The sequence below is a fragment of the Vulpes lagopus genome, chromosome 7 (assembly GCF_018345385.1).
Source record: "Vulpes lagopus strain Blue_001 chromosome 7, ASM1834538v1, whole genome shotgun sequence".
NCBI lineage: Eukaryota > Metazoa > Chordata > Mammalia > Carnivora > Canidae > Vulpes > Vulpes lagopus.
Window position 1 is genome coordinate 110,037,506 of NC_054830.1, and position 18,680 is coordinate 110,056,185.

General features: G+C 34.8%; 1 protein-coding gene across 2 annotated transcripts in view; it reads left to right on the forward strand.

Annotated features, from left to right (window-relative positions):
* CDKL3 (cyclin dependent kinase like 3) overlaps window positions 1-14,115 on the forward strand; it is a 53,657-nt gene extending 39,542 nt beyond the window's left edge. The window contains exons 6-12 of one of the 2 annotated variants that reach the window (XM_041760553.1): window positions 3,380-3,468; window positions 6,053-6,206; window positions 6,503-6,834; window positions 8,274-8,367; window positions 10,317-10,479; window positions 11,269-11,366; window positions 14,056-14,115. In XM_041760553.1, coding sequence (XP_041616487.1) covers window positions 3,380-3,468; window positions 6,053-6,206; window positions 6,503-6,834; window positions 8,274-8,367; window positions 10,317-10,479; window positions 11,269-11,366; window positions 14,056-14,115 — 990 coding nt within the window. Of the gene's footprint in view, window positions 1-3,379; window positions 3,469-6,052; window positions 6,207-6,502; window positions 6,835-8,273; window positions 8,368-10,316; window positions 10,480-11,268; window positions 11,367-13,322; window positions 13,377-14,055 lie in introns of those variants that run through there. The other variant, XM_041760554.1, reaches the window with a different exon arrangement.
* Window positions 14,116-18,680: the final 4,565 nt, after the last annotated feature.

An 18,680-nucleotide genomic window follows, 5' to 3' on the forward strand; every position in this document is an offset into this window, starting at 1 on the left:
TTTAGTTGCACTTATATCATCACAGGAAAGGTTGAACATTTTACTAATATTAATTGGCCATTTGTATTTCTTATTTTAAGAGTCATTAAACTGGGGACACCTGGGTGGCTCAGTGGTTGAGTGTCTGCCTTTGGTTCATAGCGTGATCCCAGGGTTCCAGGATTGAGTCCCATGTAGGCCTCTCTGTGAGGAGCCTGCTTCTCCCTCTCTATGTCTCTGCCTTCTCTCTGTGTCTCTCATGAATAAATAAACAAAATCTTTAAAAAATCATTAAACTATTTCTCAGACTATCTCTTTTCATATAGATTTGTAAAATAATAGGCATATTAGTCTTTTGTCATGTGTATTGTAAATATTTTTCTTTACCTTGAATAATCCAGTGACTTAGAATGCCACATTTAGCATACACAAAATGCTTATATACGCTTGGGTCTGTTTCTTTTTCATTGGTTTCTTTTTTTTCTAGTATAAACATCAGTTTGATTACTGTAACTTTAAAATACGTCTTAATATCTGGGGCAAAGCATGTATCATTTCCTAGATTTAAATTCTCTAAATAACTTTATTGTGATGTAATTATGTACATTAAACTACACATACTTAAAATGTATAATTTGATGAGTTTTGATAGATGTATACACCTATGAAACCACCATCGCAGTCAAGATATCTAACATTTCCATCACCCTCCAAAATGTCCTTTTTTTTTTCTTTTTTATAGATTTTATTCATGAGAGACAGAGAGAGAGAGAGAAAGGCAGAGACACAGGCAGAGGAAGAAGCAGGCTCCATGCAGGGAGCCTCATGTGGGACTCGATCCTGGGTCTCCAGGGTCAGGCCCTGGGCTGAAGGCAGTGCTAAACCACGGAGCCACCCGGGCTGCCCCCAGAATGTCCTATTATCCTTTTGCAATCCATCTTTTCCTCCATTTCTGTTCCCAGACAACCTCTAAGTTGCTTTTTATCACTATAAATTAGTTTACATTTTCTAGGATATGTATATGTATATATATACATATATATATGGAATTACATAGTATATACTCTTTGATACAGCATTATGGTTTAGAGATTCATTCATGTTTTTGTGTGTTTCATAGTGAATTCCTTTTTATTGCTGAATAGTACTCCATTGTACAGATGTATACAATTTTTATTTTATTTTATTTTTTTTATTTTTTTTTTTTAAATTGTTTTTTTTTTTTAATTTTTTTATTTATCTATGATAGTCATACAGAGAGAGAGAGGCAGAGACACAGGCAGAGGGAGAAGCAGGCTCCATGCACCGGGAGCCCGACGTGGGATTCGATCCCGGGTCTCCAGGATCGCGCCCTGGGCCAAAGGCAGGCGCCAAACCGCTGCGCCACCCAGGGATCCCGTATACAATTTTTATTAATCCATTCCCTGTTTTGGGTTATTTTCTATTTTTGTCTGTTACAAACAAGTGCTATGAACATTCATGTACAAGTGTTTGTAGGTGTGTATTTTTATCCTTCTGAGTAAGTAAGAGTGGAATGGTGGGTTTAAGCTATGTGTATATTTAATTTTTAAAGAAACTGCCAGTCTGTTTCTCAAAGTATCATATTTTACATTTTCCAAACTAGGGCATGAATATAAATTTTCTTTTTTAAAAAAAAGACTTTATTTATTTGAGAGACAGAAAGGTAGCAAGAGCAAGCACAAGTGGACGTAGGGTGTGGAGAGGGGGAGAAGCTGGCTCCCCACTGAGCAGGGAGCTGATGTGGGGCTTGATCCTAGGACACCAGGATCATGACCCAAGCTGAAGGCAGACGCTTAACCAGCTGAGCCACCCAGGAGCCTCAGATTTAAAATTTAAAATTATTTTATTCAGAGAAAGACTCATTTCTCTGCCTCTAATAGGCTATGACTTGAGCAGATTTTTAAGACATTTTTATTAGTAAGTTTTACTGATGGATTACTATCATATTCTAAAATAAGCACATATATTTAGTTAGTTGCAGTTTTAACAGTCAGGGTATTCCTCCATCATAAAGTAGATAATACATTCAGTTTTGTTTTGTGAGCCAATGTATTATTATTGTGGTAAAAAACATAACATGAATCTACCCTCTTACCAAATTTTAAAATGTGTAGCACAGTACTATTAGCTATATTCTTTTTTTTTGTATAGCAGATCTTTGCAAGTTTTTTCATGGGTCAGTTTGAGCATATACATTTTTAAATAAGCAAAAATGTAATATTATATTAAATTACCATTGATTTTCTGGATTTTAATTCTACTCTTCTATTTGTTAGATCTAGACAAATAACTTCATTTCTCTGGGCATCAGTCTCCTTACCTGTACAATGGGAATAATAATAATACCTACCTTGTAGGGTTGTTGTTGGCATCAAGTAATAGGAAAAGGATAAAAAAAAAAAAAGGAAAGGTCTAGGTAGAGTGTTATGTGGCACATAGTAAACATCAATAAAATTTACCTATTATTATTATGTTTTGCCTTTTTTAATGTTTTGCCTTTTTCTAAGGGAAGAAATGAAAACTATAAATAGCTTTTATTCAAATACTGTCTTTAATATTTTGGTTAAAAATATCTTCTATTTACAACTAGTTATTTGATTATATATAAATTTATGATATTTGACTTATTTTCAAAACTCATCCTTCCATCATCTGTTTTTGTTTTGTAGGTTTGTTTGTTTCTCTATTCAGTTGAAGTATTCCCAAGATAGGGAAACAAAAAGCTGTTCTCATAATGGTTTATTGAAAGATTCGGGGGTTTGAATGTTTGTGAAGTTGCGTTATGCCATAGAAAAGGCACTGATGGGCAGGCAGCCCAGGTGGCTCCGCGGTTTAGCGCCACCTTCGGCCCAGAGTGTGATCCTGGAGACCCAGGATTGAGTCCCAGTCTGGCTCCCTGCATGGAGCGTGCTTCTCCCTCTGCCTGTGTCTCTGCCTCTCTCTCTCTTTCTCTCTCTCTGTGTGTCTCGCGTGGATAAATAAAATCTTTAAGGAAAAAAAAAAGAAAAGGCACTGATTAAGATTCAGACAATGAGTTAAGATTCTCATATAGTAAATCACTGATTATGCTTCTAGCTCTATAGAATGGAAGTAATAATCCATGAACTTTCCACTTTACAATGCTGATACGAGGATCAAAATGAACTAATTAATTTCTGCTAATTCCAACAGAAACAGACTGACTTCTGTTTTGGCTAGAATCATAGGACATTTGAACTATAATAATGCTTTACCCAGTACAAATTTCTTAGGGAAATAAATGGTCAGAACTCACTTTCAGAAATTCCTAAGGTCTAAAGCCTTCTTTTCAAGATCATTTTTAAACTCTGGGTGATTATTTACTTCTACATATGTCAAATGAATTTTTTTCATTTTCTAGGCTTGTTTACAAATTGATCCTGCTGAGAGGACATCATCTACTGATCTTTTGCATCATGAGTATTTTACTAGAGATGGATTTATTGAAAAGTAAGCAAGTGAAGTGTGGACTTCTTAGTGTTTTATGTTACAGAATTCTACTAGCATGAGAATTGTTAATGTTACACACCCAAAAAAATCAATTTAAGCAAGAATTTTACTGAGTTCCTCTATTAACTAGGTCTGTGGTAGACTTACAGGTGTCCTAATGAAAATTCTACTAATAAAAATAATTGTAGTTAACATTCATTACAGTTACAATGTCCTACGTGGTGTGCTAAGCTTTTTATACACATTTTCAATGGTAATCATAAACCTGAAGATAGTAAATAAACAATCAGTACTTTTTAGCTTTATTTCCATTTGGACCTCTGAATAGTCTAGATTTTCCTTTTCTGATAGCATCTCTGATCTATATGTTATAATTGGCATTTATTTCCCAAATGATTTTTTTCTCTGCTTTGTTTACTCTCTGTTGTAGTGTTTGTTGTCATATTTTCCCTACCAAAGTGAAAGTTCCCTGAAGAGAGGGACCATGCCTCTAGCACTTCTGTGTTTTACATTATATGTATAATATATAAAGACAGTGAAGATATAGAAATCAGTTGTATTTTTAAAAAATTTTTATTTAAATTCAACTTAGTTCACATATGGTATATTATTAGTTTCAAGGGTAGAATTTAGTGATTCATCAGTTGCATTTTACACTCAGTGCTCATCATAAGTGCCTTCCTTAATGCCCATCACCCATTTAGTCCATTCCCCTCACTTCCCTCCAGCAACCCTCATTTTGTTTCCTAGAGTTAAGAATCTCTTGTGGTTTGCCTCTCTGTTTTTATCTTATTTTATTTTTCCTTCCTTTCTCCTATGTTCATCTATTTTCTTAAATTCCACATATGAGTGAAATCATATGGTATTTGTCTTTCTCTGACTGACCTATTTCGCTTAGCATAATACCCTTTAGTTTCACCTACGTTGTTGCAAATGGCAATATTTCATTCTTTTTGATGGCTGAGTAATATTCCATTAAATATATACCACATCATCTTTATCCATTTATCCATTGATGGACATTGGCTTTTAATGTATTTTGCCTAAAATCAGCTATATTTCTAAAAAACACCATTTTCTATTTGGGCTTTGAAAGAAATAGAAAAGAGTTTTCTTTAATTGCAGAGTCATTCAGTTGGGCTTTGAATGTGAGGTCAGAAAAGATGGACATCATTTAAAATGTGATGGACTGGGGATCCCTGGGTGGCGCAGTGGTTTAGCGCCTTCGTTTGGCCCAGGGCGCGATCCTGGAGACCCGGGATCGAGTCCCACATCGGGCTCCCGGTGCATGGAGCCTGCTTCTCCCTCTGCCTGTGTCTCTGCCCCTCTCTCTCTCTCTCTCTGTGACTATCATAAATAAATAAAAAATAAAAAAAAAAATAAGACAAAATAATTTTGATATGAAAAAAAAATGAAAAGATATATTGAAAGTGCCATTGATGAAAAAAATGCCAGTTATTGAATTAAAAAGTTGCTTATATCAGTTCTATGTAGACCAAATTGATTTCTTTTGGGTACTTAGGTACTAGGATTTTAGTATGTTGGGGTGAAAGTTCTTGAATTACAGTGATTGAATCCTCAGAAATTGTTTGGGGGAAGACCTTTTCCTTTGAGAAGAGGCCTCTCTCTTTCACAGAACCTTCTGCAATACAAGGGAGTTTTGACAGAATTATGATAGGTTCTCATTCAGCCAGATAAATCACACTGGTTATTTTCTTCATCTCTTCACACTACACTTCACTTTGACATGTGCCCTGCACAGCTCTGGCAAGATTGGGCTAAACTGGGGAAGAATTCACTCGTGTAATGATATTTTAAAATTTCCACAAACTAGGGGACACCTGGCTGTATTGGTCAGTAGAGCATGTGACTCTTAATCTCAGGATGGTGAATTCAAGCCCCATACTGGGTGTAGAGCTTACATACAATAGAGTACAATACAATACAATACGATATGATAAAATTTCCCCAAATGGATAATTATATCTATTTCAGGAAAGGGAACTGTGCAAGTCAGGAGCAGGGTGGGAAGGAGACTTTTCAATACAGCCTTTTGAATTTTGAGCCATGTGAATGGATTTTCTATTAAAAAATAAATAACTTAAAACAATTCAAACCAAAACCAAAACAATCTCCCTTCAATATTGATGCATTCTTTTACATTTTATACTAAAAATATTTCTCTAGAATAAATTTCAGAAACTAATTGGTTCATCTTTTAAGTATTACTACTTTAAAAAAAAACACAAAAAGGACAAAATGGCCTGAGTTTTCCTTGAAAGAATAACATATTTATCAAAATTAAAAATAATACTTTTACTAAGTAAAGTTTGCATTACAAGAGGAATGTAATTCATATAAACCTATTTTGTAAGATTTTTATCTAGTAAATTCCCGTGGCAAAGTTTTTGGAAGCTGTGTCTTTACCAGTAAGCAATCTGTATTAAGTATTGTACCATTTCTTGACATGCATTATTGAGAATTTATGTTTAGCTGATATGTAAATTAATTGATTAAATGATCCTTTAAAAATAAAATACTTTACATAAATAAAAAAGAATATTGGTTGATATTGTTTTATCAGATTCATACCAGAACTGAGAGCTAAGTTACTGCAAGAAGCAAAAGTCAATTCATTCATAAAGCCAAAAGAGAATTCTAAAGAGAACGAGCTTATGAAAGATGAAAGAAAAACAACTTATACCAATACACTGCTAAGTACTCCAGTTTTGGGAAAGGTAAAAACTGTTTTCTTTTTAGCCAGTATAACGTTATTTTAGTTAGCACTGTAATGATAAAAATGACTATCCTTTTTTTTTTTTTTTTAAAGATTTTATTTATTTATTCATGAGAGACACACACACAGAGAGAGGCAAAGACACAGGCAGAGGGAGAAACAGGCTCCATGCAGGGAGCCCATTGTGGGACTGGATCCTGGGTCTCCAGGATCATGCCCTGGGCTAAACTGCTGTGCTACCTGGGCTGCCCAAAATGACTATCCTTCTGACTCAAATTTTGGATGTTTCTATTCCAGGAAATGGAGAGAGAGAAAAAGCCCAAGGAGATCAAAGTCAGAGTTATTAAAGTCAAAGGAGGAAAAGGAGATATCTTAGAACCAAACAAGATAGAGTGTGAAGGTGGACATTGTCAACAGGATGCCATTGAAAATGCTCATTCTATGTCTCAAGATACAAAACCTGTAATCAGTGAATCACTACCAAGCCCTGTCAATCCCAGCACTAATTCTAATGGCATGAAAGATGATCCACATGCTGGAGGTAGTATGATGATGCCACCCATCAATCTAACTAGCAGTAATTTGATGGCTTCAAATCCCAATTCAAATCTTTCCCATCCAAATTCAAGGTGAGTTATAACAGAAAATAGAAGGAAATAGACCCAAGTTATACAACGCTCCCATATAATGGCATTTCAAAGAATCAAGTTCATAGTGTCTGATATAAACTGGATTTGAAGATATATTGAAATTATAATCATATAATGGGCCATTACTGTTTCTTAAAAATGCTACACAAGAAGCATTTCTTAATCCTGTTTCTTAATGCTTAAGAACTGTTTCTTAAGAATGCTACAGAAGAATGTTTAATTTTTCACTAATGCCTTTTGGAAAAACCTCATAGAAAGAAAAGACTCTCGGAATAATTTCTTCCCATCTGAAGAGGAAAAAGGTGATATGACCTAAGTTCTGGCATTGATGTGCCTTAGTATAACAAAGTAAGCATTTTGTCTGTATCAGCAAATTTTCTAAATGGAGAAAGAATAGTTGAAAATAATCTTTTATACTCAAGTAGCTTTTAAAAATCAAATATTTGGGGGGTAAAACAACATATTGGGCCAGTTGTAGTTTTAGCTACTGATACAGATTGGCAGACTGTTACCACAAGTCTGCTTAATCAAGGGCAGTGTGTTATATAGCAAAGGTCTATCTAGCAAGGCATCACGGCCAGTCCTAAATTTAGGGAAACTACTGTGAATCTAGATGAGGAAGGAGACTGTGTTCAGTATCCCAAACTAATACTAAACTAATACTTATAGCACACTGATTTGGGCTATAAGTTGTGAAGCTGAGAGGCCTGCAGAGATGGGCAAGTAGACATTTCTGTTAGTTCAGAGGTACAGCAGATTACAGACAGCAAGAACCCATTTGTTTTTGAGATGATTCCAACACCATGGTTGCAATAACCATGGTTGTCAACGGCCTTGGACAGCAAGCTCAGAAATTCAGAAACCCAATATTTAGGAGAGCCAGATTTAGAGGCACCTGGCTGGCTCAGTTGGTAGAGCATACTACTCTTAATCTCAGGGCTGTGAATTCAAGCCCCATATTGGGTGTGGAGACTACTTAAAAAATTAGAGGGACACCTGAGTGGCTCAGCTGTTGGGCTCAGGGCATGGTTCTGGAGTCCCGGGATTCAATCCCACATGAGGCTCCCTGCATGGGGCCTGCTTCTCCCTCTGCCTGTGTCTCTGCCTCTCTCTCTCTGTGTCTCTCATGAATAAATAAATAAAATAAAATAAGAAATTAGAGAGAGAAAGAGAGAGTGGGATAGATACAGATTTAGAATAGAGACAAGGGCCCGAGTAGGACAGCTAGCATAAGCAAGTTGTTCTTTGCTCTGTTTTTGCCTACTTAGAGCAATTAGCAGTTACACACTCACAATTGCATTTTGGCACTCACTGTTCAAACTTTAGACTACCATGATACAGCTTCCTCATTATTGAAGCCCAAACGGAAATACTTCTGAGGGAGTTCTAATAACTTTGTGTTAATTTTTAAATAATAGGTTGACTGAAAGAGCAAAAAAGAGACGTACCTCTTCACAATCTATTGGACAGTTTATGTCTAATTACAGGCAAGAGGATGCAGGTCCCATTCAAGTAAGGCAAGAAGCTAGTCATTAAAACATGGCTTCCCTCAATATTATCCTTGACTCCTTCCCCCACCAAATCCTTCTTTCTATCTTTGGGGCTTCTGCATTTAAAAAAAATGTGCTTTGGGATCCCTGGGTGGCTCAGTGGTTTAGCGCCTGCCTTTGGCCCAGGATGTGATCCTGGAGACCCAGGATCGAGTCCCATGTCGGGCTCCCTGCATGGAGCCTGCTTCTCCCTCTGCCTGTGTCTCTGCCTCTGTGTGTGTGTCTCTCGTGAATAAATAAATAAAATCTTTAAAAAATTTTTTTTTAAATGTGCTTTTAGGAGTGCCTAGGTGGCTCAATTGATTAAGTGTTCGACTCTTGATTTCAGCTCAGGTCATGATCTCAGGGTCATAATACCAAGCCCTGCATGGGGCTCTGCAGTGAGTGTGAAGCCTGTTTGAGATTCTTTCTCTCTTTTTCTGTCCCTACCCCCCTCCCTGCTCTCACTCTCTCTAAAATAAAATTTTAAAAAATGTTTTTAATGTGCTTTTAGCATTTTTGTTTTTCCTGAGGTGAAAATAGGCCATTGTTTCCTTAGTGCTTTCACAATTTTAGTTAACTTCTTATAATTTGATTTCTGGATTTAATGTCTGACTTGCACCAAAAAAGTTAAGATTTTCGGGACACCTGGGTGGCTTAGCGGTTGAGCGTGTGCCTTTGGCTCAGGGCATGATCCCAGAGTGCCAGGATCAAGTCTCACATTGGGCTTCCTGCATGGAACCTACTTTTCCCTCTGCTTATGTCTATGCTTCTCTCTCTCTCTCTGTCTCTCATGAATACATAAATACATAATTAAATAAATAAAATCTTTTTAAAAAGTTAATATTTTAACCTTTAAAAGTTATAAAACTTGGGGCACCTGGCTGGCTCAGTCAGAAGAACATGCAACTCTTGATCTCAGGATTGTGAGTTTGAGCTATATGTTGGATATAGAGATTACTTAAAAAAAAATGAATAGAATCTTAAAAAAAGTCAGAAGACTTTTGGGTCTTTAACTCCCCCAAAAATGTTTTTAATATCTTATTTTATAGATTAAAGGCAATTGATACATCAAACTTTTCACTAGAAAAATGTAGTCAGTGTCGTTCATTCTCTCATTTTTTACATAGGGAAGTAGCTTATTCAAAATTGATATATAATGTTATTTATAATAATAAAAATTGAGAACAATATAAATATATCTAAGAGCAAGTGACTTATTAAGCACATTAATATATATCCACATAGAGGGATACTTACACATTGCATTGTAGCAGAATGTTTATTAATTTAGGAGAATTTTCATTATCTGTTACCAAATGACCAAAAATAGGTAAAAAATAGGTAACATGGGCAGCCCGGGTGGCTCAGTGGTTTAGCGCCACCTTCAGCCCAGGGTGTGATCCTGGAGACCAGGGATCCAGTCCCACATTAGGCTCCCTGCATGGAGCCTGTTCTCTCTCTACCGGTGTCTCTGCTTCTGTCTCTCTCTTTTTGTCTCTCATGAATAAATAAATAAAATCTTTAAAAAAAAATAGGTAATACTAAAGGTATTCTAGAATGCTGGATTCTCCTTGTGTCCAGAATACATGGTTTTGTAAATAGAAAAATAAAATGAACTGAAGCAATTTGTCCAAAATCGGGGTACTATAAATAGGATTACGTATTAAAAGTTAAGATTGTGGTTTTCCTGATCAACACTATTATTCTCAGAATATCCAACATGTTTTTAAAAGTTTGCTTCATGAAACTTTTATTGGAATTTGATGTTTATGTGTTTAAATGGTATTCTATTTCTTAATTACTAAAATAACTGCAAAGATAGATGTTTTGTGCCTATCTTATTACCTCCCAAATGGCTAGCAGTTTTGGGCTTGTCATTCAAATAAGTTACACATATTTTTTCATATTAACTCTTGTTTGTTTGTTTAGAGCCAAATGGAGAAAAGTGTATTTAATGAGCGAACAGGTCAAAGTGACCAAATGGCAAATGGACACAAAAGAAAGCTGAATTTTTCCAGATCTGACAGGAAGGAATTCCATTTCCCAGAACTGCCTTTCACAATACAGCCCAAGGAGGTGAAAGGAATGGAAGGTACATATTTGTTGGCAAGCTTTACAAATTTACAAGATCTTTTTTTTAATAGGACAACTTACATTTATGGTATGATTTAGATAGAAGATAGCAAATTGCTTTGAAAAATATTTTCAGCTGAGAAGAATTTTTCCCTCATAGTCAAATAAGGAGAATTGAAGGAGAGAGTTTTTAAAGAATTATTGAGGAAACTTTAAATGGCGGATTTTTTTATTAGCTCATTATTGTTGAAGTGTTAGAACAGTGTTTGCGGAAAGTGGTTTTGGTTTGGTGTATGACCTGGAGTAAATAAATTTCTTTTGTTTCCCTATGATTTTTGCCCAGATAATAGCAAGAATGATGTATGCGCTTCAGGTATCCAAAGATGTAGTAGATTAAGCTTTATAACATGTACTGAGCTCTTAAAATGAAACTTCTTTTTTTGCTGAGTAAATGTTTTGTTTCTTTGAAGAACAGTGACACCTTGTGAAAAGTTAATATAATAGCAAGAAAATAGTACTTGTACAGTTCAAGAGGAATTATCTGATCCACTTACCAGTTATATGCAGAATTAAAAAAAATAAATATCTTCTTTTAATACCTGGTAGACTATTTATAAAGTTATAAAACAGATCATTTATGATTGGCATATTTTACATTACAAATAATGATTTATTCAGTTCCTTTATAATAAACTGAGAAACTGACTTTAGTGGATATCAGAATTTCTATTTGAACCTCTTGAAAAGGAAAGTAAAATTTCAAGGTAGGAATAACAAGTTGTTGTTGTTGTATATATTTTTGTAAAAGTTAAACAGATAAAAGTGCTGAAGAGGGAATCAAGGAAAACAGATTCATCTAAAATACCAACTTTACTTAATGTGGATCAAAATCAAGAAAAACAAGAGGTAAAACTTTTTTGTTTATAGTTTTACTATGGAGTGCAATTTGGAACCCTTGACTTGGTGTGTAAATTTAGTTATCACTATTGGAAAGTTATATAAAAATACAAAGTGATGTAGTCTTTGAACATGAGAAACACCTGTTTTCTCTTAAAACGGCATATTAGTAAGAGTTTTTAAAAGTTATTTTTTGGAGAGCAGTTAATACCAGCCCTCATTTGAATGTTGAATGATTAGAGTATATAGTACCCAGGGAAAATATTATGTGTATTACATAGGATTGGGCAGAGGAAACAAATAATGGTGTGAACAGAGAGTTATGCTGTCCACAAGACCATAGGTATTTATCTTTAGCCCCTTTCTTCCTGTTTTCAGTTTATCTCTGCTGTCCACCTACTGTTCTATCTTCACAAAGATTTGTTTTCAGCCATCTGTCAGAAAACTGTGTTGGAATGTCCCAACCCCCACCAACCAGAGTCTTGAATTTTATTGGAAATACTTGGAAATCTCAGTATCCAAATGCATACTTTCTAAAGACCTTCTTTTAAGGAAAGGGGATTGTGCTCAGCTCCCACTTAATTAAAGCATATAGATGGCCTTCTATTATACACATCTGTAGAATACACATCTACACATCAATTTCATTATATCAGTTTCTTATTTTATAAATAAAATTAATTATATTTTTATTCATAATAAAATTAGAACATGCTTATTAAGGAAATTTGGAGAAATTAGAAAAAATAGAGAAACTTTAAAACCATATAAAAAGGCATTTTCACTAAGTCTATTCCATCTCTATGTCATTGGATTAAAGAGTTAGCAGATACCATTAGCATATCTGGTATGCTAACTAGCATATACCAGATAGCAAGATTAGCATAGTGATGCTTAATGTCTTAGAGCTTATGGCTTAGAACTTGTTAAGAACTCCACAGGCCACTTTGTAGGAAAGAAATATTTTCTAGACAGAACAAGAAAGTCATTAATGGTCAACTTTTAGTTCATTATAGAAAATAATAAGGTCGCTTTAAATTTTTAAACTTGAGCAACTTACTGATGTCCCAGCATGTTGAACAGCACACCCTTTGCACATATTTTGAGTGATTGACTCATTGAGGCTCCTAATCTGTGTATTAAGCTCCTAGTATGTGCTTGCATGTGTTTATCTTACTGTCATCTGAGAGCTTCTGGAGCTAAATTTATATATTTCAATGCAGGAAGAAAGGAGCTCTCCAGACAGTTTTTTTTCATTAAACAACCTACATAAATAAATTGGAAGGGAAAATCCTGTCTTGCTCATGTGGTGTAGAACTGCTTAAAAGATGACCTTTTTAAAGTGACCTTGAAATAAGGCTATGAGAGTAGTAGTCATCAAAGATAGCCATAGATTCTTCGTGTTGCCTATTCATATGCAGTTCTGACAAGCTGGTGAAATTGCATGTAAGGCTGGTCCAGACATTTTTAGTACATCAGTGTCAGAATTAAGAAAATGTCCTAAATTTTGAGTTGGTAGTTTGTTATTTTTGAGCACAAGGGAACATGACATGTTTTTAAAAGTGTGAGATAGGAAATAGCAACTTTTTTGTTCTATTGGCTGTGCCACTGAGTTGTTTTTGAATTACCTACTCAGATCCAAGTGTTTCGTTCGAGTTGTATCTTCAACTCTTTCAGGCATCTTAAATGTATGCTCAATTAGTGTATACGCACATTGAATGGACAATATGATCTAAGAGAAACCCTAAATTACTGCTGATGAAGTTAGGCAAGAGAGGAAAGAGTCCATGCAAGAGCCACCTTCAAATCTGTTTCATGATGATCGTGAGGAATACTTTACTAAATAGTCTCCCATATAAAATAAACCCCAGGTGCAAAGTACAAGTGCTTATCTGTGGCTATATTTTCCTTAGCCAAAGACTCACCATTTCCTCAATTAAGGTCCTGCTTCTATTTACTTTTTAGAATACAGGAAATGCACAAACTGAAAGGAAGAAGAACCTGCCAGATGTAGAGTAGAAAATGCAGCATCTGAAAATTCAGGGAATCCCAGAATCATTGTATGGTTAAAAAAATCCTTTTTATTAATATTACATACACAAAAAATGCTGACTAGAGAATTCTACAGATACATCAAAAATACTTTGTAGTTATGTGTATATTTACCTATTTGATTTTAAATTTATTAATATTTAAATTATTCATGTTTTCTTAATTTGAACACTAATTGACAAAAATTGCCTGACTGGTACATCAAAATAAAACTGCAGCTTACATTAAATCATATAATTTTATTTGATGATCTATTTTCTTAGTCATGTATGATAAATGGTCATTCTTAGCTTTGGTTTAGAACTTTATAGAAGGAAAAGTTTCTAATTGTGTAATAAAGTGAGATCCCAATGTTTGGGAACACCAAACATTTCTGAACAAACAATTATACTTGATAAGCATGATATACAGACTTGGTTCCACGCAGAACATTCTAAAACAACATTTAAACATATCATGAAGGTCGTTTAAAAGGACAGAAATGGAGGAAAGCATTGAAGCAAATCTTTTGGCTTGAGCAGCATGTTTATCAATTAGTAGTTTACATAGAATATATTGTTACATATGATTTAACATTATTACAGTCAAGGTTTTGGCAGCATATGTTCTTATTGCTGGTTCTTACTGGCTTGGTTTCTGATTTTAGGGTGGAGATGGCCATTTTAAGGGGAAGAATTTGAAGAGGAACAGATTTTTTTTCTGGTAGTGTCTTTTCTTTTAAATCTTAAAAATACAAATTGTCAAGTCTTCTTTTATTTTATATACAATAGAAATGTAACGGGCTATCAAGACAGCCATGCGCCTTGCATTAGCATCTTCTAACTTTGTTTTGTTAGCAAACCATTCACTTTTTTCTTCTAAGAATTCTGTCGGTTTAGAATTGTGGAGTCATCTCCTGTCTCTGCTACTTCTTTACTTGCCATGATTACTGAGTAGGTAACACATACTGTCATATGACACACACTGTACTTATACTGATCTCTGCCCTCTGCTGGTCACATAACCTTTAGTGTCTTTTATTTCCTGGAACGCTCAGGCTTCCTGAAGTGAGTTCTTAATGAAATATCTGATCGGTTGCTTTAAAGCCTGTTCTTACCCTTAGATGATTAAAAATATGTTCTCAGCTATAACATCATTTATAGTATTTATAAAATATGTGAAAGTTATGTTATTTAAATGTTAAATTCTTTTATTCTTTCTGTTTTGTTTTATTTTTATTAAATTCCATTTAGTTGAGAATTCTTTTATTCTTTTAAACAACTCCCAGCACTCTTCCAAGTTCCTGGTTCTGATAGTGGCTTTTATGTGGTACAGACTTTTTCTGTTCCACAAAATAGATTGTATACAACCCAGAGGAGGCACACTACCAAAATTCTTGATTGTCCTATTCTAAAAATAAACAAAACAAAAACACAACACACAATAAAATGGGATTATCTGGTGTTTTACCGGGGATGTACCTGATTTGTATTTACTAAATAAACATGAAGAACAAGGGAAAACATAATTTCTTTATTACAATATTGTAGGCTCTTTTCATCCCTTTTTAAGGCTGATTGGAATTCATACCTGAGGTTTTTATACATAATATACCTTTCTAACAGAATTCCTGTTACTTTTAGCAACTAATCTCCTCCAAGGAACTGAAAAGTTGATCCTTGTGGTAGATTCGACTGGTATGTCTGCCTTTTACCTATTGCATTTATATATTTGTTGATCCTACATCAATATCAAAGGATTCAATTTCTCAAAAATGCCTACTTGGATTTTAATTGGGGTTGTGTTAAATGTCTACATCAATTTGAGGAAAATTGGTATCTTGATAATATTAAATCTCCCAATACATGAGCATGGTGTAAACTCCCTATTTATTTGGATCTTCTTTAACTTCTGTCTATAATATTTTGTAGCAGTCATACAGTAGTCATTAAATTTATTTCCATGTGTTTTGTTTTTTGATGCATTATAAATGGTATTGTTTTTTAATATCATCTTCCAGCTAGTTTTGCTAATACACAGAAGTACAATTTGTTTTTCCATATTGATTTTGTATTCTGAGACTTTGCAAAAATTCACTTATTGGTTCTAGTAGGTTTTCTTCCCTTGTTTTTTCATTCCTTTCTTCCTTCCTTTTTTGCATGTTCCTTAGGATTTCCCACATAAGTAATCATAACATCTGCAGATAAAAATAGTTTTACTTCTTCCTTCCCAATGTTTATGCCTTTTATTACTTTTTCTTGACTTGTACTGACTAGGACATGTGATAAAGTTGAACAGAAGTAGTGAGAGTGGACATCCATGACTTTTTTCCTATAGTAGAGAGAAAACATTCCGTTTTTTCCCATTAAGTATGATGTGAGTTGTAGATGACCTTTATAACATTGAGGAAGGTTCTTTCTGTTTCTCTTTGCTCAGTGTCCTTACCATGAACAGATGTTAAATTTTGTTAAACGATTTTCCCCACATCAACTGAGATGTTCATATGATTTTCCTCCTTTATTCTGTTAATGTGAATTATACTGATAATTTGAATGTTAAATCAATCCTACATTCCTAGGATTAAATTTCACTTGATCCTTTTTATGTTTTGTATTGGATTTGATTGGTTAATGTTTTATTATGTATTTTGGCACTTATGTGTGTTTTTTTTTAAAGATTTTATTTATTTATTCATGAGAGACACAGAGACACAGGCAGAGGAAGAAGCAGACTCCCTGCAAGGACCCCGATGCAGGACTCTAACCCGGACCCACGGGATCATACCCTGAGCCAAAGGCAGCCACTCAACCGCTAAGCCACCCAGGTGTCCCTGCACTTACGTTAATGAAGGATTTTAGTTCATTTTTTTTCTTATATTGTCTTTGTTTGGTTTTATAAATGAGTTGCTTTATAAATGAGTTAGGAAGTGTTCCTTCATCCTATTTCTGAAAGAATTTGTGAAGGACTGATTTTAAATTCTCCTTAAATGTTTGTTAGAAATCTCCACAGAAGCCAATGAGGCCTGGAATTTTCTTTGTGGAAATATTGTAATGTACAAATTCAATTTCCTTAATTTATTTAATAAATATGGAGATACCCACATCTGTTATTTCTCTTTATATCAGTTTTGGTAATTTGGCTTTTTCAAAGGATTTGTTCATTTCATCAAAGTTGCTGATTTTTTTGGCATAACGTGGATTATCATTTTTCTGTGGTTATTTTACAGTTGGGAAGATCTATGGTGATGTCATCTTTATCATTTCTTGTATTGGTGATTTGTGTTTTCTTTTTTTTCTTGGTAACTCTAGCTATATATAGGTTTATCAATTTTAATATTTTTTTCAAAGAACTAGCTTTGGGTTTCATTGATTATTTCTATTGTTTTTTTTCCTTTTCTATTGATTTATGATTTATTGATCTTTGTTGGTTTTTTTTTTTCCTCTGTTCAATTGTGACATTGTGATACAAGAAATATGTATATTTGGTCTTCATCACCTGTTCCTGGCACATAGTTCCCAAAACCCTTATAATTTCCTAACTAATGGGGATGAGAAGAGCATCTTTTGTTATTCCTAATAAGTTCCTTACAACCATACTTGAGTTTATTTATTTACTTATTTATTTTTAAGTAATCTCTACACCTAATGTAGGAGCTCAAATTTATAACTCAAAGATTAGGAGTCTCATGCTCTATGGATTGAACCAGCCAGGTGCCACCATACCTAAGTTTATGATAATGAAGTCCCTTTCAGCTACACCTGAGTTTATGTTAATGAGGTGTGACTCTTAGAGGAAGGGGGCTGGTTCCCAGAGGAACTGTCTGTGTGACGGGAGGATTAGAATTTTCAGCTCTGACCTCTTGGAAGAGGAGAAGGGCTAGAGATAGAGTTCATCACCAGTGGCCAGTGATTTAATCGATCGTGTCTATATCATGCAACCTCCATGAAAACCCTGAACAATTGGTTTGGAGAGCTTTCTAGTTGTGAATACATTGAGATCTTGGGAAGATGATGCACCCAGAGAAAGCATGGGAACTCTGCTCTCCTTCCCACATACTTTGCTCTATGCATTTCTTTCATTTGGCTTTCTCTGCATTATATCCTATATAAAAACTGATAATAGCAAGCAAAGCACTTGCCTGAGTTCTGTGAGCCATTCTAGCAAATTATAAGACCCAAGAAGGAAGTTGTGGGAGCTCCTGCTTTATAGCCAGTTTGGTGACAAGAGGAGGTCCAAACTTGTGACTGGAGTCTGAAGAGGGGGATAGTCTTAGGCTGAGTCCTTAACCTGTGAGTTAAGTCCTGCTAGTGTTAGAAATGTTATGAATAGAGGAAGAAGTTTTTCCATTTGCTCTTATTTTTCTAGCTCCTGAAGGTGAAGCTGAGGTCAATGACCTGAGACTTTTCATCTTTTCTAATATCATTCAAAGCTTTACATTTCCCTTTTAACTGCAAGCCACAAATTTAAGTGGTATTATTACAATCAGTTAAAAATATTTCCCAATTTCCCTTATGTGTTGTTTGAGGGACCCCTGGGTGGATCAGTTGGTTCCCTTAAAAAGAATTATTCTTGAAAATATATATATATTTTGCTGAAGTGTTGGGTGTAGTGTTTTATAAATGACAATTATGTCAAGTTGTTTAATAGTATATTTAGGCCTCATATCTTTACTGTTTTTTAGTCTACTTGTTTTATCAGTTGCTCATTGGGAAATATTGAAATCTTCACCTATATTTATAGATTTGTCTGTTTCTCCTTTCCATTCTTTTAGTAGTTGCTTTTTAAAGCTCTGTTACTAGGTGCATATATATTTAGGGCCTTTATATTTCTGATGAAATTGACCTTATCTGCTGTCCAGTATCTGAAAACAGTTGTTTTATATGTTTTGTCTGGTTTTATTATTTAAGGTAAGACCAATACCTGCTACTCCATTATGGCTAGAACTAGAGGTTCAGTTTGAGTTCTGATAGTAGAGGGGTGTGTCAGGGAGGCTCAATTGGTTAAGTGTCCAACTCTTGATTTTGACTAAGGTCATGATCTTGGGGTCATGAGGTCCAGCCTTGCGTCAGGCTCTGTGCTGTGTATGGAGCCTCCTTAAAATTATCTCTCTTTCTTTCCCTCTGTCCCCACCAATCCCATGCTCACAGATGCATTCTCTCTCTCTCTCTCTCTCTCTCTCTCTCTCTCTCTCTCACACACACACACACACACACACACACACACACAAGTTCTGGTAGTGGAGATCTAGTCAATATTGTGAATAAGAGAGATCTATTGAATAACATACGTTAT